Source organism: Barbus barbus, assembly GCF_936440315.1.
Source record: "Barbus barbus genome assembly, chromosome: 39".
NCBI lineage: Eukaryota > Metazoa > Chordata > Actinopteri > Cypriniformes > Cyprinidae > Barbus > Barbus barbus.
This window is the reverse complement of record NC_136717.1, coordinates 1,423,309-1,447,466: the sequence shown is the minus strand read 5'-3', so window position 1 is coordinate 1,447,466 and position 24,158 is coordinate 1,423,309. Positions and strand designations below refer to the sequence as shown.

At 38.4% G+C, this 24,158-nt stretch overlaps 2 protein-coding genes and 1 long non-coding RNA gene across 3 annotated transcripts in view; 2 read left to right on the top strand and 1 right to left on the bottom strand.

Moving 5' to 3' along the window:
- The window catches only part of LOC306858939 (uncharacterized protein), a 429,579-nt gene that overhangs the window by 237,193 nt on the left and 168,228 nt on the right, over window positions 1-24,158 (top strand). The gene's annotated exons all lie outside the window — the stretch shown is intronic.
- Window positions 1-24,158, bottom strand: part of LOC306858963 — a 1,377,007-nt gene that overhangs the window by 1,331,400 nt on the left and 21,449 nt on the right. The window lies entirely within an intron of this gene.
- LOC306858846 (uncharacterized protein) overlaps window positions 20,481-24,158 on the top strand; it is a 45,540-nt gene continuing 41,862 nt past the window's right edge. Inside the window, exons 1-3 of the mRNA XM_079399608.1 lie at window positions 20,481-20,725; window positions 20,908-21,230; window positions 21,454-21,676. Coding sequence (XP_079255734.1) covers window positions 21,162-21,230; window positions 21,454-21,676 — 292 coding nt within the window. The 5' untranslated portion in view covers window positions 20,481-20,725; window positions 20,908-21,161. The remainder of the gene's footprint in view (window positions 20,726-20,907; window positions 21,231-21,453; window positions 21,677-24,158) is intronic.

Here is a 24,158-nt window from a genome sequence, read left to right as displayed (position 1 = left end):
TGGCAGACGCGACTCTTCTTCCTACGGTCAGGGGTACGGACTACATAATTCGTTTCACTCAGCTTTTCAGCGATGGTGTAAGGACCGGAAAATCTAGCCTGCAATGGAGAGCCAATAATTGGTAACAAGATGAGAACCAAATCATTTGCCTCAAAACTACGATACACCCCTTTTTGATCGTAAATTCTTTTCATCTTAGTCTGAGTGCTGGAAAGATTTTTCTTAGCCACCTCACAGGCATGGCACAAACGTTCTCGAACTCGACTCACATAGTCAAGTACAGATACGGGTGGAGAATTTTCCTCTAACATCCTTTCCCTTAATACCTTCAACGGACCTCGCACGGTATGTCCGAAAATGAGATCAGCGGGGCTGAAGCCCAACGATTCTTGTACCGTTTCACGTATCGCAAACAACAGCATCGGCAACCCCTCATCCCAGTCTCGGCCCGTTTCCACACAAAATGCCCGCAACATTGTTTTGAGGGTCTGGTGGAAACGTTCCAGCGCGCCTTGAGACTCAGGATGGTAGGCGCTCGATAGCTGATGTTTTACTCCGAGCTCGCGAAGAACCTGTGTGAAGAGAGACGAGGTAAAGTTAGATCCTTGATCTGTCTGTAACACTTTAGGTAAACCAAATTTTGAACAGAAGTTAATTATCTCCTTCACCACCACTTTTGCCCTAATACTACGTAGGGGAATGGCCTCTGGAAAACGGGTAGCGCTACACATCATAGTCAGAATATACTGATGGCCAGATTTAGATTTAGGCAGGGGACCCACACAATCTATTAAAATACGCTCAAACGGTTCTCCCATTACCGGAATCGGATGCAGTGGAGCAGGTGGTATTTTCTGGTTCGGTTTCCCTACCATCTGACATACGTGACATGAACGACAATAAGCGACTACATCGGCTTTCATCCCCGGCCAAAAATAGTATTTTAGAATACGCTGGTAAGTCTTTCGGATACCTAAATGACCAGACAAAACATGATCATGTGCCAAGTTCAAAATCTGATCACGAAAACCCTTAGGAACCACGATCTGGCATACCTGGTCTGTAGACTCCCACTTCCTCATCAGAACCTCACCATCCCAAAAAAACATTACTTTAGAGTCATTAGATCGGGCGTTATCTGCAGCAGCGATGCAATCAGACAGCGTGAGATCCTCTCGTTGTGCAGCCGCTAGCTGTTTACGCCCACCTGCAACGGAACATACAGAGAAATATCTGGCACATCATTCGCTTTTTTCCTTTGATGTGGAGAAAGATCACTATCCCCAGGGCCACACATGAATGAACCAGACAAACTGACAGCGTCATCAAATTTACGAGTTTGCGCACGCGTCACCACACATGCAGGGAACATTTTTAATAGTGGTTCAGTGATTTCAACAGTACACTCTTCAGGTGTATCCACTACCACGGGAGGTGGAAACACTTTCCCCCCGGCCAAATCATTCCCAAGAATAAACTCAACACCTTCCACTGGGAGCTTCGGACACACTGCTACAGTGACATAACCCGTCACTAAATCTGACTTCAGATACATTCGGTGTAACGGAACCTTTATACAGTCAGAGCCCACCCCACGCAACAACACATCTGTATTGGTATATGTGTCAGACGATAAATCTAACATAGTATCCAATACTATGGATTGGGCAGCACCAGTGTCACGAAGCAAAGTAACTTGCTTAGTTTCATTATCAGCATTAATTGCGACATAACCATTAAACAAAAATGGTTCATAACCCGCCGGAGGAGAGACAGAAGGAAAAGAATGCACAAATCCCACACTCTTAGCCTTGGCTGCCACATTTTTTTTTTTCCAGGCTTCACAGTCGGCAATCAAGTGACCAGGACTTAGACAGTAAAAACATAACCGTCCTTCACCTGCTCGCATTTTCGCTGCTCTCCCTCCCCCATAGGTCCCACCCCGATTGAACTTAGAACCCCACTCTCTACCTTTTAGCTGCACTTCAGCACCCTGGACAGCGAACCTATCAGACTTCACCATAGGAGAGAAAACAGTACGATGAGTTAAGACAAATTCATCAGCCAAAACAGCGGCAGCAGAAAGAGACGTCACCTTCCGTTCATTTAGGTGAACCACCAGAGTTTCCGAAACACACCTTTTAAAATCTTCTACCAAAATTAAGGCTTTCAGATCTTCGAAGCTAGAGACTTTGCTTGCTGCACACCATTTATCAAACAAAGTTTTTTTCTCTCTCGCAAACTCCACAAAGGTTTGTTTGTCTGTTTTTAAATGGGCTCTAAATTTCTGTCTATATGCTTCAGGCACCAGCTCGTAAGCACGTAGAACAGTTGTTTTAATCACGTCATAGTCAAGACTCTCTTCCACCGGCAATGCCGAACAAACTTCTTGGGCTTTTCCAACCAATTTACACTGCAATAGCAGAGCCCACATCTCTTTAGGCCACTGCAACGCAGCGGCCACACGTTCAAAAGCCGTGAAATAGGAGTCCACCTCCATTTCTCTAAAAGAAGGTACCAAATTAATATGCTTGCTTACGTCAAATACGGGAAACACATTCCCATCAGGAATAGGAGGATGGTTAGAAGAAACAGGCGCAGGACCTGAGGGCAGCCGAGCGAAAGACATAGAAGGAGCACGTCCCGGCGACTCCATAGCCGACAATGGTCGGCCATGAAGATCGCGAAATCGTCTCTCTCCCTCCAACTCTAACTCCAGCTCCCTCAATCGAAGCCTTTTTGTCTCTCTCTCCTCCCGCTTAACCTCCAGCTCTAATTCCTTCAATTTAACAGCAAGCATTGGATCGACACCCGACATTGGATATGGTGTACTGTGCGGCACAAAAGACGGTTCGCCTGGACGAACGGGAGAACGCAAAACAGAGGAGGGCTTCTCGTCGGCCTCTACCGGCATAGCAGCTCCACCCTCTGCCCCAGCTATTCCCGATTCTTCCGGTAAAATCTGTTGCTGAACCAGTTCTCTCTGCAACACAGTTCTAACTTCTTTTTTAGAAGCTTTCCGCGGCACATCAATTTTAAAAAACTCAGCGATTTTAAATAACTCGTCTTTTCTACAACGCTTGAACTGTTCCGTGTTTGGAGCTAGTGTGAAGGTAAGTAAATCAAATTCCATTATACTAGCACTCACTAGATTTTCGTACACCACAAAAAGAAAACAAACAAACAAAACCAGGAGATTTGACTTACCAGACATGCAGCTACCCAAAAGAGTAGCGTCGGCTTTGTTCAAATCGAAGACATTCAAATTAATCCCTAATTTTCTCTAAATATGCACGAATCCCGGACGAGCCCCCAATTTATGTTACGACCCTGGTCTAGGGTCAGGGAAGACAACATAAATAAAGAAATCGGAAACATGCGGTTACATTGTACTGGTGAATTTATTTTTCTTTTTCTTTTCGTTTTCGTTCCCGTGTCTTTTTAAAGTCTCAGTGGTGGTAACACAGTGAAAAGGGCCATCTCTTCGGGACGGGGCAAAGCCAAAACAGTGATCATTTGGTAATTCTGTATGTTGTCTGAGCGTTGGCATCCTCCGAAATCCTCTGAGGGGTTGGCATTATCTTTTCTCAGGTGTTCGGTCATCTCAGATCATTTAGGGGTTGGATCCAGACTGAAGCTTCTGTCATTCCTAGTTACCACAGAAACAGAGACAAATAGAGACATAATTAGCGTAGCTGCTGTTCCATCTAAGCAAAAAATTATTTGCTTTCAACCCAAGCTAAAGAATAATAATAATGTACATTTGATCAGATATAACTGCAATACAAGATTATAAGATGCATTATGTGAATGCTTGGCTAAAGAGATGTGTCTTTAATCTAGATTTAAACAGAGAGAGTGTGTCTGAACCCCGAACGTTATCAGGAAGGCTATTCCAGAGTTTAGGAGCCAAATGTGAAAAAGCTCTACCTCCTTTAGTGGACTTTGCTATCCTAGGTACTACCAAAAGTCCAGAGTTTTGTGACCTTAGGGAGCGGGTTGGATTGTAGCGTGGTAGAAGACAAGTTAGGTACGCAGGAGCTAAACCATTTAGGGCCTTATAGGCAAGTAATAATAATTTGTAAATGATACGGAACTGAATAGGTAGCCAGTGCAGAGACTGTAAAATTGGGGTAATATGATCATATTTTCTTGACCTGGTAAGAACTCTAGCCGCTGCAATTTGGACTATCTGTAGCTTGTTTATTGAAGATGCAAGACAGCCAGCTAGCAGTGCATTACAATAGTCCAGTCTAGAGGTCATGAAAGCATTAACTAGCTTTTCTGCATCAGAAACAGGTAGCATGTTTCGAAGCTTGGCAATGTTTCTAAGATGGAAGAATGCTGTTTTTGTAACATGGGAAATATGATTTTTAAAGGACAAGTTGCTGTCTAATATAACACCCAGATTTTTGACTTTAGAGGATGTGACGGCGCATCCGTCTAGTTGCAAATGGTAATCCAAGAGATTCTGTGTATTGTTTTTTGGTCCAATAAGTAATATCTCTGTCTTATCTGAATTTAATAGGAGGAAATTATTGGTCATCCAATCTTTTACATTTTTTACACAATCTATTAGCTTAGATAGTTGAGAAGTTTCATCCGGTTTTGTTGAGATATATAATTGAGTATCATCAGCATAACAATGAAAACTAATCCCGTATTTTCTAATAATATTACCAAGAGGCAGCATGTATATTGAAAATAGCAGAGGACCTAGGACTGATCCTTGTGGTACTCCATACTTTACTTGTGAGTAAAGTAAGTAAAGTAAAGATACAAACAGATGTGGACAAATTTGTTGGTACTCTTATAGTTAATAAAAAAAAGCTTAATTCCTCCTGAAGAGTGATGCCATTAAACACAAATGTCTCATGTGTATACTGTATGCCTCCAACAGGATAATAACCCAAAATATGCAGCTAAAGGTACACAAGAAACCAAGAAACATGCAGTCTGGAGAAGGCAACCATTGTTTGCTGGAGGTTGCTATGGGGTGCAAAGATTTTCATCTACATATTTTTTAAAGCATACCTTTAATCTTGAACTATATCCATGCTAGTGAGTTGCTGCTGCTTCTTTTTTCATCATTGGGCTTGAGCGTTTCCTTTAAAAAAATAATAATAGCATAAAACATGTAAATACATATAGGCCTACAGTGGAAAGAAAAATCACTACATTCCAATTTAAAAGCTATGCATTTTTTTCTGCCTTCAGTGCAGAAGATTACAAAATACTGTTGAACTTTTTATTAAATATCACATTACATCATATTATTAAACTGAGAAAGTAAAAAATGACTTAAAAAATTACTCTTAGCTAAACATCTTCCTTTCCTATCACAGTCTTAAATCTTTTTATTTTGTTTTTCTTTTCTCTTTTCCCTGCTCAGGTCTTGACTTGTTTTCCCTGTCAGTGTATTTGGCCATCATTTCGACCAAAACCTGTTTATCATAAGCATGCAGATAATAGTTTACTGGGTCATTAATGCGTTCAGTAGAATGTGCTGAAGCTGTTTCTATGGCAGCATTCAGCCAACACTGAGCAGTTATAGCTACAGCAGACACATCAAAACACACTAGATAGTTAAAGAATATACTATGCTTACTTTAACCGATAATTCATGAGACAGTAAGAGAACTGACAAGGTTAGTAAGAGACTTCACTAAAATGCATTTTTGACTCAGAATTATTGCACTCCCATTTTAGCGTGCACGCGCGCATCAACACTCATCCACCCCTGACAGCAAAATGGATATATTTGCATGACTTACTGATATTTACAGATGAAAAATATACTCACGACATGTCAGTTATCAAAATAAAACGTCTCAAGTTTGCCATGATGGATCGATTTGATCCATGATTGACATTAAGGGCTGATTAAGAATAAGCGTGCACAAATTAGTTAAGATTGTGTGAACTTACATTGTCGTTTATAACCGTTTTATTACCCCATTGATTTGTTAGGTTATTTCAAGTCAGGTTTTGGACTTTATTCCCTGCTTTTCCTCGGGTCTCCATAGTGTTGTTGTGATTTGTCATGTTCACGCGCATCGGTGATGAGAAAACGCGCTTGAGACACAGTTTCGAGAGTAGAAATCAATCTACATATAAAATATTGGTCACAGATTATTGGTCACTTTATGAACAGTAAAAGTGTAGCGCATCCACTAGTAATTATATATAAATAAATGGGTTTTTACCGATGCAAATATGTTAGAAACTATGCATTGCGATACAAATGCCAACTTGTATCCGATGCACACTTTTTAAACCGATACGTCGCATTGTTAACTTTTTTTGCCGATGCACCAAGCGAATCGGGGAATCTTCCCATCCCTACTATGAAGTATAGCCAGAGAAGGAAGTCACAAAGTTTAAAGTCTCATGTCATTTAATTTTAATGGTATTATAATTAAATATTTAGACATTTTTAAGATTTAATCCAAAAACTAAAATTTTCAAACATTGAAAGGACTCATCAAAAAGAGTGCTCTAAGTTTTATCTTTAACTGTAGAAGCTTGCAGCGAATTAGGTCAAAAAAGGGAATTGTATATAAATAATTACAATTAATTATGATTAATTACAATTATTCATATCGGCTGACAGTAATAACTGTCGCAGAATTAAATTGCCATCAACTGATCTGTCCGTCCAGCGAACATTCAGTGTAAGTTCGTATCAACGCTAAGAAAGGATATTTCCTTGGCCACAGAAAATATTTTTTCTATTAATGCTTTAGAGCATGTAGCAAGGGTCAAATCGTAAAGGGACATTTAATATGCAAGGCAGAATCAGAAACTTGTGTAATTTGTGCACAAAACTTTTATTAACTACTGTAAACACTAGCGCAGACTAGTCTAACAAACAAACTAACTAACTAACAAACATACAATCACTCATACATGGGCAAAGGGCTAATGAGAGTTGATGGATGAAACCATCAGGAAAGCCAGAGAATGCAGTTATGGAGAAAGTCATTTAACCACCTGAGTAAACCATCAGCGCCGTTTATAACGGGGGTCTATAACTTGTACTAATAACCTTTGTTTCATTTAGTTAAATGTACAAAACTTGCAATGCATCTGGTCGAGCCGAGTGTCCGGAATGCGGTCTCAGATGAAAGTCTTAATGGTTTTCAAGGTTTTGGACTCCCGATCACATTCTTCCGGGTTGAACAGTGATGGATTCCAAAGATGTTCTGAGGTGGAAATGTTCTTCCAAAGGAGAGTGGAAAGGAGTTAAGAAAGAGATCTGAGGTCCGGGGAGCTTTGGTTGAATGGAAAGACAAGGCCACAAAGGCCTGGCACAAGCTTATGGGTCCAGAAGAGTCCTAGTTTACCTCCTCATCTTCTCAAAATCTAAAGATCTGCAGACTGCCTGAGGCGTCACTTACGTGAGATGCTTTATCTGCTATAGGGGTCCCACCTCTGGGGTGTCAAAGAGCCAATTGGAGTCCTGAATTTTTGGAGGGAAAGTTTACGACTCTTTGTTTCCATGCATGGTAATTTGCATAGGTAATTCATCTGGGCTAATGCACAAACTTCTAAAGATTCTTAGGACCCTAATATGTTGCATAGGTATCAACATGTAATATTAACTCTCAATTAGATCATCCGAAGACGAATTGATAGAGACTAAACATGATACGGTTAAAGTGATATTAACTAGTGATCTGTCAAAAGCATGCATAAAACAGGATACAATACACAAGAACATATACAAGAACAGTAATAATCTACACAATGACCTAAAGATATGTGTTCATTCACAGAAAGGTTTTTCTATTAATTAATTAGGGAAGAGTCCATTTTTATGGCGTAATGTCTTTCCTAAGGGAAAATTAAATGAGTGTTGCTCTACCCGCATTCCTTTTGAGTAATAAAACTGATGTTATCAGATTGGTTGCCATGGAACCAAAGGCCTGTTCTGCCTTTTTAGGTGTTAGATGCATTTCGGGGGAAGGGTCCACAGACCCTCATAGTTGTCCCTTTGGCTAGGTGAGGGGGATAAGGGATTATTTGTTAAATATAACAAAAAATTCTGTGTCTGATTGGTCAAATATGCTACAAGTTGCTAAATATAGCACAGACCTGTTGCCGCTGTAGTTTTGTTACTCTGAGGCCTGGTTTCACAGACAGTGCTTAAACTAAGCCAGGATTAGGCTATAGTTCAATTAGGACAGTTAAGTAACTTTTATAAACGTACTTAGAAAAAAGCATTACTGGTGTGTAACAAGGCACTGATATATTTTTAGATCAGTCAGTGCAAGTTTCTTTCAGTTGAAACAGCTCAGAATTACATTTTAGTCTAGGATTAGGCTTAAGCCTTGTCTGTGAAACCGGGGGTATATGTACTCTGCATCACTTAATGCACAGGTCTGTTTTGACATTGGCTGTATCCGAAATCGCCCCCTATACCCTCATTCACTATTCCCTACATTAGTCCACTCATACAGTTCACTCGAAGGAGTGAATGAAAACGAGTGAGTGAATTCGGACACCCAGTGCACCGGAAGGACTGCCGCTTTTGCATAGTTTACTTGCTGTTAAATAATCATTTGATACAGGCAGCTCCAATAGTAAGATTGAAGGATTTATCTTGAACTCTGTCACGGAAATTGTGTATAAACCCTAATAGTATTACAATTAATTTTGTACCTGTGTTGTATTACGCCGTGGACGAGCGCTTCTAAAATGAATGAATGGATGATTCAGTTGCGGGCGCCATCTTCTGGCGAGACGCGGGAATTCATTCGGCGTGCGACTCTTACAGTGCATTCTGGGGATTCTCTAGCCGTTGAGTGTGCATCGGTTGTACACTCGTTTTTGCGGTCCATTGTGGGATTGAATGAGTGCACTCGAGAACATCCCCTATGGTTTCGAACACCACTTAAAATGGCTGTCCCCTCAAATAGTGCACTATTTGAGGGTATAGGGAGCGATTTCGGATACAGCCATTGGCTTGTCAGATAGTGTCACGAATCCGGTTCATGCTCTTACGTCCACTCACCACCAGAGGTCACTCGTTCACCACATTGACTCTTGAACCACACTACTGTTGCATATCACCTACAGACTACAAATCCCATCATCCATTGCGCTGATCACACAGCTGATTGCCCTAATCACACTCACACCTGAGAACTATCACACACCCTATTTAAACCATGGACTTCTTGTCACAGATCACGTGTATTGATCTGCATATAGCTCTCTTCTAGCGCTAGCTGCCTTACCGTGCCATTCCGTGTTTCTCTTAAGTTCCAGTATTGTATTGCGTTTATCACTCTCATAGCGATAGCTACTCTACGCAGCCCAAGCCAAAGTCATAATCTTGCCTTGCTTTACCTTGTTTATTCTCGTGTTTTGACTCCTGCCCATGTTCTCTGGATTTACCCTTTTGCTTTGCCCTTCGGACCATGTTTTATAATAAAAGCTTGCACATGGATCCACACGGCTCATGTCTTGTTATTGACATTGGCAATATTAAGAGGATTTAGCATTTTACAATTCATGTAGGCCTGTTACAATCTTCTTATTATTAGGATTATTATTAGGTTACTTTTATTATTAAATTACAAATAATTTGCCCCACAATAATTTCATAGCGCATCACCGCATAACGCACTGTGAAGATAATAAAAGACTAGGTTATTAGCTTACTCTTCACTGAAATTTTTTTTACATTTTTTTTTTTTTTACTTTTTTTTTTTAAACAGGTACATTCATTTATACAATGAATTAAAGGCCTATATTTAAAATGATTAACACTGCAGTCATCAATGAAAAGTAAGAGCAGCATTATTTCATGCACCGATTTTCAAAAACAAACTGTTTAATGCAAAATATGTTTCTTCTCGTTTTTCACTACACTGGCCACAATATTAAGGGAATAATTTTAAACCGTTATATACCGTTATCACCATATGTTGAAGTAGATTTATCTCTCGTTGTCTCTGAGAGAATATGATCCATTAATGCAGCATTACGCTCCATCTTTCACTGGCATAACTTTTGCGGACCGTTTGCACGTTGCTTGTGTGATATCCATTAGCTCGCCTTCATGGTTTAAATCAAATACTTCCAATATTCCAACTCGGTGCATTGTGTATGCTTTCTTTTCATTTTGTTATAATGGGAAGATCTGGGAATGTGTAAAACTACGTAAACTACGAAAGCAGAAGACACACACACACACACACACACACACACACACACACACTCCTGTTTGACAGGAATGAGTTTGAGAGGGTACAGAAGTAAGATGAGAAAGGACCCCCCCCCATTTTTTAAAAACTCACCGGATCTACATGAATCACACAAATGACCCATTTCTAAAACGGCAAATTTCGGTGAAGGGTGATAACTTTGCATCCCTGAAATATGTTTTCTGTAAATAATGTTGCTATGACATCTACATTTTAGAGACTGATTTAGATGACATTCCACAATTCTCAGTACCACAGCAGAATACCAGGATAACTCATATTAGTAAAAAAGAAAAAAATTCCTCAAAAAAAAAAAATTTAAGAAAATAATTAAACTGTCAGTAATACAATAACAACACAAAAGATAAAAAAGATGCAAATAAAACAAACAGTGCTTTGTAACCCTTTGATGCGTACGATCACACCGGTGTGATTAGAACGTTCAGTGCATCAATGCGTTTCCATAAAAATTGAAAAATTTAAAGTGATCCATGTGTCATACAGCACTATTGTGGCTGCGTTGTCACATGACAAGCATGACGCGTCGCTATGGAAACAATAAGGCTATACATTCTAAAATAACAGTCATCCTGGGGGCTCAGATAGAATAGAATATTTTAAACCGTCGTGTGAAAGGCTTAAGTTTTTTCTTAATGCAAGTCTATTCAGCTAAAAGAAATTGAATAATCAAATGTAAAATAAAACGGCATAGTCTTTACTATAAGAATTAAACTTTCTTTGTTTCTTATAAAAGCTAAAAAGTCCTTCAGTCAAGAGCAGGGAGTGATTTTCTCTTTGTCTTTTGTTGTTTGATTAATATTAAGCACAACACAGTCAACAGCAAGAATAGTCTGCTGTCACTTTAAGAACCGCTCGGATCCAATTTACTGTTACGCACGTATTTTCATTCTCAACTGTTTACGTTCACTACTTGCATAACCGACGAGAGTTATAATCCCCAAGCACCACAATTTTGTCAAATTTATGCATGTTTTTGACCATTTATGTATGCACCTTGAGCTAAACGTTCACTTTACATGTCCCGTGTTCTGTTCTATGTTGGAGCACATGCACAGAAATCCTCACAAGGGACAGTGCAAGTTCTTTCTCGCTTTTAAAAATGTGAAAAAATCTAATCAACTTTAATAATCAAGCACTTCCCATTTTGTAAAAGTCATGCTACATGATTTGCATGTGAAATTGGGCTTTTATGGAGAAGCAAAAGCGCACTGCTGGAAAGGGGGCAGAATGGGGCGCAATGATCGTTTTATCTTGATTATTGTATTTTCATAATCGTTGGAGGCTGAAATTGAAACTGTATTTCGATTTAATTGCTCAGTCCTACTGTATGCTTAGTCTGAACCGAAGAATTCTTGGAGTTATGTCATCAATTGATCTATTGCCCAACAGTGATATTAAGGGCTTGTATTCGGTATGTACTGTAAATTCCAATCCGAGTAAGTATGCACTGAGGTGCTCACATGCCCATATTACTGCAAGTGCTTCTTTTTCGATTTAGGCATAACATGTCTGTAGGTGTAAGACTTCTTGAGATGTGTACGACTGGCCTCCACTCACCATTTTTCTGTTTTTGCATGAGCACCTTGCCAGGGCTATAGGTGTCACGTATCCTGTGGGTGTGCCCTGGTTGGCCACCAGATGTCACTGTCTTGTCTGAGCACATGGGTTTGTGTTGTGATTGTTCCATGTGTTCCCCGGTTGATTTCTCTGAGGTCGGCCACGTTCTGTCATGATACGTGCAGAGAAATGAAGCGAGAACTCAAGTGCAGGGAAATGGTGGTTTAATTATAAAAGAAACAAAACAGAAACATAAATTACCCCGAGGGGGAAAACAGAGCATGGCAGAAACAAGAAACAAGAATCAGGAAACACACACGACTGACCGTACACAACATGTAACAACGTGGCCGAACAGAACTGCAAACACCAGGAACATAAATAGGGACACAAACGAGAAGGAACAGGTGAATTCACTAAACCAATAACGAGATAACAAGAGGGCGGAGTTAGACAATCAACCGGGGAACACATGGAACAATCACAACACAAACCCATGTGCTCAGACAAGACAGTGACATCTGGTGGCCAACCAGGGCACACCCACAGGATACGTGACAATAGGACAATGCGTCAGCTGAAACTAAAGTTTCATTGCTTGGACTATACTGTGCCAATATATCTGGTGAGCTTTCTTTCTTTACTTTTGCGAATGCCAGGTGCTATCATTCCTTAACAGATCTCTCAGTGGCTTTGTGAGAGTCGGTAGATGTACAAGCACAGCAAACTATTTCTATAAAATATTGCACTACTGCTATTTTGCATAGAATACATTGTTCTATCAATACTTTGCACACTCATCCAGCTGTATTTATTTATTACCACTGTTCTCACGTTTCTGCTGTTCATAATGTGTATATATAATCTGTAATCTATATAATCTACATTGCTCTGCTCATAATGTACATACAATCCCTACATTGCATTCCTATTTATATTCTGTATATCCACAAGTTTCCTACGTCCCATGAGGCATTGCGTCAAAAGTGGGCGCGACGTCCGGTTCGAAGTAAACAAGCGGGAGTTGACACTCATTCATTCATTAGTCATTCAAGATTTAGTGATCCAAACTTAATGATGTGGGAACACAACCTCAACGAAATTAAAAGGGGTGATATAACAGTACCTTTACCATCCGCGGTAGATGGTTGGGAGAATGACGTGAAAAAGTCGCCTCGTATCACGTATGGTAACAGTTTTAGCTATTTTGTAGAGTCAGTAGCCTGTGATGGTAAGGCGATGAGCAATCTGAAAAGCTCAGAGGCATATCAATATCTACACAGTGATAAAGTCGGTCGAGTGTTGTTTAAGGACGTCGGAAACGACCTTGCGTATCTAAAAGCTGACATTGAGCCGAGCCGAGCCAGAGCCTGCACGTAACACATCATAAGGCTTGGGTGCTAGTTTCAGTGACAGGTGAAGTACAGACAGCGGGTTGTTCATGTATTGCAGGGCCAGGACGCTCTTGTAGTCATGCAGCAGCACTTTTGTGGAAGGTCAGTAAAGTTAGGACAATTAAGGGCACAACATTTATTATTGTATTGTGTATTATTGTATATTTTTTATTAATTAATAAAGATACTAAACTGAAATGTTTACTGTGTGTCATTCATGTTCTGTATATGTTGCTTCACAGTTGCCTTGACTTAAAATATTTATTTTAATATTGTTGGATAATAAAATTGAATCAGATTTAGTTTTAGGCTTATGTTCAAAACACTCACGTTTAAGCCACTGAATTAGTTTAGTGCGGTTATATGTACAACCACGAACAGCACATGTTGTCCCTGAGCTCCGTAACGACATCTCTCATTAATGTTTGCGACTTTAAATAGCAGAAAAATGTACTCGAAAAATACCTAACCTCTTCGCTATCTAACACAAAATACCGTTGATTTACTACTTCCGCCACCTAACCGGAAGTTTCTCCCACGTTCTATTTTACAGTAGCGCCCCCCGGAAACAGGTGGATACTCTGCTCAATACTGTATATAGCAATTCCACTGTATATTCTGTAAATCATATCTTCACTTACTCTGCACTTATATGTATATAAAACACTATATTCTTGCACTTCTGGTTAGACGCTAACTGCATTTCATTAGCTCTGTACTTGTACTCTGCATAAATGACAATAAAGTTGAATCTAATCTAATCTAATCTAATGAGATGAAAACTTCCCAACATAGTTAATCATTCCCATGAAGCGTCTCACCCCTTCTATGTTCTGTGGCTCAGGCATGTTGAGAATAGACTGAATCTTATCCTGGGGTGTGTTTCCCAAAAAAAACTATGGTCGCAAGTTCCGTCGTTACCAATAGAGTTCAATGGAACTAACGACCATAGTTAGCTAATGATGCTTTTGGGAAACGCACCCCTGGTCAGCTTCGATCCCTTGGGTGCTTATTGTGTGGCATAGGAGCTTAACTCTCTTGACAGCAAATACACAATTGTTATTCAGCGTCAGTCAGGCTGTCACACAGTCTCTCATTGTGTTCTTTCTTGTCTTTTCCGGACACTAGGATATTAGGTAGTTGCCAAAACCCAGATGTGGCATCTAATTTAGAAAAAAAATAGCTGCACCCTCAAGCTGGGCCAAAGTATCATCCACAGCAGGCAGTATGCGTCTTTCTCTACACATTCTCTTTCAGTCTTGTGAGATCGACGCAAACTCTGATACTGCCGTTAGGCAGGACTACCATTCCTGTGCACCAAGCAGTAGGCTCTTTGATTCATCGAATAACTCCCATTTCTTCCATTCTGCGGCGTTCCAGTTTTACAACCCGAACTCCAGAAATGTTGGGAAGTTTTTAAAATTTGAATGAAATGAAAACTAAAGACTTTCAAATCACATGAGCCAATATTTTATTCACAATAGAACATAGAGAACATAGCAAATGTTTAAACTGAGAGATTTTACACTTATCCACTAAATGAGCTAATTTCAAATTTGATGCCTGCTACAGGTCTCAAAAAAGTTGGTATGGGGGCAACAAAGGGCTGAAAATCAAGACATTTTGAAAAGATTCAGCTGGGAGAACATCTAGCAAATAAAGTTAATTGACATCAGGTCTGTAACATGATTGGCTATAAAAGGGATGTCTTAGAGAGGCAGAGTATCAGAAGTAAAGACGGGCAGAGGCTCTCCAATCTGTGAAAGAGTACGTAAAAAGATTGTGGAATACTTTAATAACAATGTTCCTCAACATCAAATTGCAAACGCTTAGCAAATCTCATCATCTCCAGTACACAACATCATCAAAAGATTCAGAGAAACTGGAGAAATCTCTGTGCGTAAGGGACAAGGCCGAAGACCTTTGTTGGATGCCCATGGTCTTCGGGCCCTCAGATGACACTGCATCACTCATCGGCATGAGTCTTTCATTGACATTACTAAATGGGCCCAGGAATACTTCCAGAAACCACTGTCGGTAAACAAAATATGCCGTGCCATCTGCAGATGCCAACTAAAGCTCTATCATGCAAAAAGGAAGCCATATGTGAACATGGTCCAGAAGCGCCGTCATGTGCTGTGGGCCAAGGTTCATTTAAAATGGACCGTTTCAAAGTGGAAAAGTGTTCTGTGGTCAGACGAGTCAAAATTTGACATTCTTGTTGGAAATAACGGACACCGTGTCCTCCAGGCCAAAGAGGAGGGAGACCTCCCAGCATGTTATCAGCATTCAGTTCAAAAGCCAGCATCTCTTATGGTATGGGGGTGCATAAGTGCATACGGTATGGGCAGCTTGCATGTTTTAGAAGGCATTATGAATGCTGAAAGGTATATAAAGGTTTTAGAGCAACATATACTCTTTTAGTTTAAATTTTTTTCAAACTAAAAAAAAACATTTCCAGAATTCAGGTTATAGATATAAAATATTATTTTCATATTACTACATATTAATTTATGAATGAACTCCACTTTTTATATATATATATATATATATAGATATATATATATATAGATATATATATATATAAGATTTACAGAATTTAAATAATAGTAAAATTCCATAAAATTGAACTCAATAATAATATAATAATAATAATTGAATTTTAAGACCTGTACAAATAAAATTAAATCCGTATGATCGGTGTAGGGAAATGTATATGGTAACATGAACTGTAAAATGACTGAAAAAAGCATGGTTTGCAGTTCAGATACAAGTTTTCACAAAATTCATTATTATAAAATAATTATAATAATAATTATATTATCTTCACATTTCAGCCTTTAAATTTTCATATTAGGTGTAGCAAAGTTTAGTACTAAGAACAATACATAGATTTTCTTACCTTTAGCTGGTAGCTTTATATAATCTTTTTCAGGGGTGACCAGGTAAGACCCATCGCTTTCTTTGAGGTGAAAAAAACAAAATAAAAATGTAGCTTTCAACCAAGAGAAAATCATTTAATATGCATCTATATATATATATATATAATATATATAGATGCATATTATACAGTCGCATCTAACTGCGACTGTATAGCCTGTGTAGAATACCTTGGAACACACACAAAACAAATTTCATGTAACTGCACCTCAACAAACACTGCTTAAAAACTGGATCATCATTCCATTATTTTTGCTATCACAGGATATGTGTTCATTTGAATAATATACTGTGAGCGACCATGTATAACCATCAGTGTTGGGGAAAGTTACTTTTAAAAGTAATGCATTACAATATTGCGTTACTCCCTAAAAAAGTAACTAATTACGTTACTTAGCTACTTTTTATGGAAAGTAATGTTACGTTACTTTTGCGTTACTTTTTAAATATGAGCAGGGCTTGATTGTTTTTAATACAGGAAATTACATTAATACAAATGTAAAAGCCCTGTATCTTGTGAAGGAAAAGTAAATTCACGTCTGTAAAGTAAAACTCAGGATAAGAAGGTTTAACACTCTTCAGCAATAAAAAAACAATGAAGCACAATTGTTAGTTTATCTAAAGTCATTTTGGCTTATTAGTATGGTTGAACTGGATCATCAAAGGTCAGCAGCAAAGACATTGGTTAATAAAATGGGATTAGAATCCCAATTGGCAGATTATTTAGCTTGTTTCAAGCAAAAACTCACTTAATTTTGACTTCTTTTTTTCTGAAACGGGGGTATTTTTGTGTTTTAAATAGGGCTGTCAAGATTTTTTTTTTTAAATGAATAAATTACATAATGTGCTGATTAATTGAATTAATATCAAATTAATGAGATTAATTAATAAATATGCACTTCATATGCAGATTAAAGATCATTTAGCTATTGTTACATTAGAAAAGCAATATTTTAAAAACGAAAAAAAAAATGTAATTCAATATACAAAAATACAAATAAATATTGAAATATGAAATGATTTTAAAGTGCCCCTATTATGGAAATTTGAAAACTGACGTCAACATGAAACATTAGCATATTGCCCACCCACTTGTTGCATGCGCAGACCTGGGAGAACTTGAACCCCCCCCACACTCCCTCAAACACTGACGCTGTGAGGCTAAATCGTTTTTGGGTTTTTTAATTATCAAAGAATGAGGCTGTGAAGAATCAGGTGTTTAAAGTTATTTTTTTACAGCAATATCACAGCAGTATAGCCCCAACCTTGTGTCCCCGTCATTTTACAGAAATTTTACACATTTTACACACCTGTCTTGTTTGGTTTGATTGAATCGAATTCAAATTCATTTCCCGCTTTGGTGCGGTGTCCTGACATTTTATCCTACCCGTCAGATTTTCCTACCGGGGTTTACTGCGCATTCGCACATCACTATTTTGTCCTTTTTCTTACACTGAACAACAATATTTAAATGTGTCTGCATTACTGTAAGGGGTAGGTTTAGGGTTGGGGTAGGTGTAGACGTTAATAAAACACAATCTAATAGGTAGAAAAAAATATGTATTGTTGGTTTCCGGTAGCTGTATCCCACTGCGAATATAACACATAATTACTGTAAGGGTAGGTTTAGGGGTGTGGTAGGTGGTTTCTGGTTCACTTGCAAAAAGGGCAGTGTGAAAGCGAACTGCACCAAAACAAAAAAATTAACATTGTATTTGGTCTGGACAAAAGCAAGTGACCTAGGGGACTTTCCTGGTGTGAATACACCCTTACACTCTATGTGTGGCGGGGCTTCCCCCGTGTGATATATATATATATATATTCCGGTTCACATTTACAGCTCTGCGTGTTTACTGCGTAAAACCATCAGTCGATTTTTGTGTTGGTTTGAATGAAAATGCAAATTCATTCTTTGCTACTAGGTGCTGCTTTTGGAGCAGTTTCCCCGATAACACTGTACACAAAGCAGCACTGCGCTCACAGACACTGCTTTATCAGGCATTACAGGGATGATGAAATGAAAATGAGATCAATCGACCAATCACCGCAGATTAGCGTCTTGCAAAGGAGGTGTTTGGAAAAATGAATCGTTAAACAAATCGTTTGGGAGTCATTGAGCAAATAAGGTAAAAAATAAATGCATATTGTATGAAAATGAAAGTGTTTTTTGACCCTGCATGCATGTCAGCCTGTTGTTGGGGACTCCCAAAACCAAAATATGAACCTTTCGTTACCCATAATAGGGGCACTTTAAAAATGAAACAACACTCTAAATATAAAACTAAAGGCACCAGTTTCATTCATACTGCTTTTATGAATGGTTCACTGAATCATTGACTTACTTGGTTCATTTAAAAACGTGGATTCATAATGTATTATTTTCGTTGGTGAAACTACTGACACAATGTGTCAAAAGTGTAATTATAAGCACCTTTTGCTCATCTTAATTTTTAAGTAAAAACTTTTTTGTAACCTATTTATTTCTTTTTCCCAGCCAATGATGATTCTGAAAGAAAGCATGCAGTGTTTATTATAGTAACACATGCATCTTAAACGCACATCTGACTGACTTGTATTTCAGTGTTACTGTTAAATTTATGGTTATTTTAGCAAATAGTTTGCTCCATATATTCAGTTCAAGGGCATTAAGTTGGAGAGTGTAGCCTAAAGTTTATCACTTTACTGAATCTACACATACATTTTAGGTGTTCATGCTCCGTCCACGTCTTTGAATGAGCGCTGTATTAATATTTATATGAAGTAAATCTCTATATTATGCACAGGCTACATTCTGTCCGGCCCCCTACATCTAATTTTGATGTCCATCAGGATAGATCAAGCCTTCTTTAGGGGGGTCAGACCCCTCTGTAATTCGCACCCTGCCATGGAAAATTATCAAAAACTTCCTTATCTCTATTATATTTTGTTATTATTTTAAATCAGTGCTATTGGTCATCTCTATGTCTGTTTGTTATTACAAATATTTAACCAATGAAAAGCTTTCAAAAGAACTTGTTACTAAACCTTGTAATACCACTGAACCACTAAAGTGTCAATTCTAATGATTGACAAAACACAGATATCCGTCATTTGGTTGTCAAAAACCTTGTTAACAAATGCTAGCTTATGAAAAATTCTAAAGTCCTTAACTGTATTTCAATCATTTCCCAACATTTACCATATTTGGCAAATCAGTTCAAATACAACTACATAAGCTAAGAGGTGAAGTTCAGATTTTGTATACAAATCATAGATGGATAAATGTGATTTTCAGATGTGTTTGACAATGATATTCATATATATTCATTATGCAATATATGCAATGTTTTGTAATTATATATATATAATATATATATTAATTTGATTATCAACATCTTGTTTTGGAAGGAGTCTATGTCAAATAAAATCGAAATGTTCAGGTTAGAAGCCTGGATGAGTAGACGTCAAATATGTCCTGTAATTTGCAGACGGTCCCTTTAAGATCGTTGAAGTCACCACAATCAATGCTTTTTTACTCATTTATAAAACAACGACTACAAGAGAAAACAGAGTTAGCTGATAATCATACTTGGAAATATTAATTTACTTATACGAACTGTTTTGCACGCACCGTAAGAAAGTTATTGAGGACAGAACTCTGAATATGTGGATATGAACCAACCGCAGTCATATGTTTCATTGAAGAGTAGCCTATATTGGTCCTTTTTAGTCCTTTACGCCACAAGTATTTTGTGGTATGGAAGGAAAGCACTATACACATATACAAATAGTGGTGGAGATGGGTAGTTTTAGGGATCAGGGGGTGGAGATGGGTAGGTTTCGGGATATGTAAGGTGAGAGGAGTTGGATCTGGATCTTGTGCTGCAGCGAGACGCTCCTCAAAGATTTGCGGGTCTTGCGTTTGTCTCCTACACGTGATTTACATAAGTTTTCATCATCCAACCAGCACAGCGTCTTGTCATGAGTTGTGTCGATTGCAAGTGACATTGTAATTTTTTTTCTTTTTTCTTATTTGTCTTTACCACCCAGCTACTGTTGTAAAATGTTGTTAGATTCAATTTAATAAATAATAACTAAATAAAAATAATAGAAAAGGGTTGCAAGTGACCTCATTTGCTGAAGTGCAGTCTGAAAGTGCATATCTGCAGCCAGCCAGACTATAGTTTAATCAGTTGTCATACTCTGTAATGTATGAACAACATAGGAGTTACATTTCTTGTTTTACAAAATAATATAGCAGCCCTTCTCAAAGTCCGGACTCCGGTCCGGAGGAAAATCAACCCGGACTCGGCTCCACTTCGTATTTGAAGTGCACTCGTAAATCACTCAGACCTCCGCGCGCGCACACACACACACAGACAGGGGCGCACGAACCAGTGTTGCAGTGTTTTTTGAAAGACAAAGCGCATAGCAACTATAGCGACATTTTGGCAGTGGAATAATGTGACCGGTTTCGCCCCCCGAGCGCGAGGTTTCTCGACCGGCAGAGTTAGATCACATTCAACTGACCGAACCGCAGCAGACTTGTGAATGAACGGGAACAAAACAGCGTTTCCAAAACCCCCTCACTGTTGACTGTCTGGGCATATGAACATGAAGGTAGTTCGTCCGTAAATATGCACATAGTTTGTTACACAGAGGGTTTTGCATGATATATAAAATATAGTAATATCAGGTTAAATAATGTCACTTGAAACTTCAAGTACAAATTACAAAACACGCACTTAAAGTGTTGCTAAGACTATGATAACTGATTAACAAGATTATTTATTTATCTTCAGTAGTCTTAAGCTCAGCCCCCTCCTGTCTTCTCGTTCTGATGCTGGTTTATAAAGAGCAGCAGACTTCACTCTTCTCACAGTCATGGACTTCTCTGCACAGGAATAAAAACAGGATCTTTTTTTACTTTAGTTATTATTAATACCATTTCATTCGTTATTGTTTTCTAATCTTACCTTTTTCTTAAATTTATCTTCCATTACTATTAAATACTGACCAAAGTTTAATGTTTTAATGTAATAGAGTATCCAGAACCATGGGTGCCAAGGTTTCGGTCGTCAATCAGACTCCTTATTCCTGGCACTTTGCTGCTCAAGACAACGGGGTAAGGACTTTTCATGCTTTCACTGCACAAGATTATTTATGCAATTATATTTTCTACGTCCTGCTTTATAGTTAATTTTTTCCTAGTTAGCATGTCTTACAATTAGCCAGATTATAACTGAGAGCATGACATAATATCTCACATCAATATCAGTTTATATTTACCTGTCATTTTTTTCACTGCTTTTCTGATCTGGAATCTGATGTGAAATTCTGCTCCCCAGTATACACACATCGGTCCTGGCTGCACAACATCCTATAAGGAAGCCCGGTTAATCCATCGCTACATCCACATCAGATATGAAAATCACTCGTGGAATAGTTTTTCGTACGAGTTTAACACCCATAAAGGCGACACGTCTTTTATTCTAAGAGAAACCTTGGACCGTTCCCAGATTCAGCTGCACTGCACCTCTGAGGGCGGCACTCGTTACTGTCCCAACTACAGTAAGTTCCTGCAAACGTGTCATTTCTGCACTACAGCAGAGCCCAAAGTATTTGTACCTTTACCCTCACAACCATATTTGCTAGTTGAACATCCCATTCAAAATGTATTTCCACTTTGCTGTTATAAAAAAGAAGGGAACTTTAATTATTTGTCAGAAAAATCATTTAAGTAGGAAATTTGTTAAAAATGTTAATTATGAAGATAAACTAACCAACTAATAAGAATACATCTTATCAAATTGGCATGACTTACACAGTCCTACATCATAAGGGAGACTGCAAGCGGCAACCTCCCGCTGTCTCTCTTGAAACCAACACGGAAGTGACTAAAACTGCAATTCATCGACTGGCCGCTTGAGGCTGGCTCCAAAAGGCAGTCAGTCCCATAGACCTCCCATGTTAAAATGCCCAAAGTTACATTTACATTTAGTGATTTTGCAGATGCTTTTATCAAAAACGACTTACATAAAGCAATTAATCTTGAAGAGGCAATCAGACAGAGGACATGCTCGTAACACCAAGTCTCAGGCATTGTTCAAATAAGTACAAGCTAGCAAGGGAAGGAATAAATAAAGAGAAATATATATATATATATATATATATATATATTAATAATAATAGCCTCTCTGCAATGGTACCACGAGGTGTCGCTCACTAGCGGATCTCAGACTTCTGGAAGGAGATGTACAACAGAACTTTACAGCAGAAAATAAAATATGTTTACAGTCTGGTACAAAAAGTGGTTTTGGTCTATATAGATAATTTTGCCCTTCGTGACAACTGTGAGGGGGTGAATTCTTTTTATTTTTTATAACTCATCCATTTAAATTATATTAAGGCTTAAAGTTCTGCATAATTAAGGGCGTGGCCACTTGAGTGACAAGTGGATTGCCGCTCTACTCCAGAGTGTGAAACTCACTAGTGTGAGAAACTTAGAAAACTGGCTTTAAAGATTTTTATTTGTACAGAAAAAAAATAATTATAGGTAGGACACTGGAAATCTGGCAATTAGATGTTTTAATGAAAATGATCTCAAACTTGATTTTTACCGCTATATTGATATTGTGCTCTGCTTTTGCACTGTCTGCAAAAAGTGAGATGTCATGCCAAGGCAAAAGGCAGTAACTTCCACATTATATAGAATACTTGGGTGCTGATCACCATTTACAGAATCATTATAGTGATTTTTTTATCACTATATATTTTTTATAGAGTCCTTTTTATGGGCATTATGGGTCTTTTCTATGGGGAAATGTAGTGAGAGGGAGAACTCTCAACAGGTGAGGGGGTCTATGATTATGTGTTAAATCTAATGAATAATTGTGTGTCTGATTGGTCCAAACGCTACAGCCCGGTTTCATACACGGCTTAGCCTAAAGCAGGATTAAGCCATACTTCAATTAGGACATTTAAGTAATTTTTATAAACGTGCCTTAGAAAAAAGCATTACTGGTGTTCATCTTAAGACAAAACAATGGCACTGACTATTTTAAGATCAGTCAGTGCAAGTTTATTTTAGTTGAAACAGCTCAGATTTACATTTTAGTCTAGGACTAGGCTTAAGCCTTGTCTGTGAAACCGGGGGTATATGTCCTAAAGGCTAAGTCCTGTGTCTTCAAAAGACCCCTCACCTCTCCATTCAGCCAGGGTTTCTGATTTGAACAGATGGTGATCTTCCTTGTGGTAGTGACAACATCAATACATTTACTGATGTAGCCACAAACAGATGACACATATTCCTCTAGGTCCACCCCAACAATGCCGGTTGCCGGCTGCACCAGGTGATGCACTAAAAGCAGTCCATGACGGTTTCAGCTGTGTGTTGTTACCACATAGGATGATGGGCAGGGACCAGCAGTATAAGGGAAACAGGTCAATTTAGCTCAAAGGGAATCATTTAGGATTTTATAGGAAATTTGAACAGAATCACAGTTTCACGGCTGATCACTGAGTCGGCCAGTGATTCACTGAACATGCCGTACAACATCAACTCTGCACTGAATATTAAAATCCAAAATATAGTGAAAACAATATTTAATAGCACAGTAACAAGATCGGCAGTTTAAGACATTAACTTGAAAGCAAAAAACACAAGCTACTTCTCTTTTCAATATAAATAAGATAAACCTAAGACATGTAAACTAATCTAACACATGAAAACACGGATTCTCACATTAACAGAAGTTGCAGAAAGAGAGAAAGTGAGGAAAGGATGAATTTAGAGAATGAAGATGTGAAATCCCAAGTTTATAGCAATATGTGCAATTGCATATAGACCTGAACCAACCATCAATCACTTAATTAAACCACATATTGAGTTTCACAACGTTTACTAAAATTTATATTAAATGCAGCAGTTCAGCTAGAATCTGGTGTTGTATTACTTGTGTTGCCTTTGTGTTAAGGGATTCCCTTTTGTCATAGTTTTTGCAGAAAAGGGGGTTTCCCGAGGTTGCTGATTGGCTGAAGTTCAGTAGTTTTT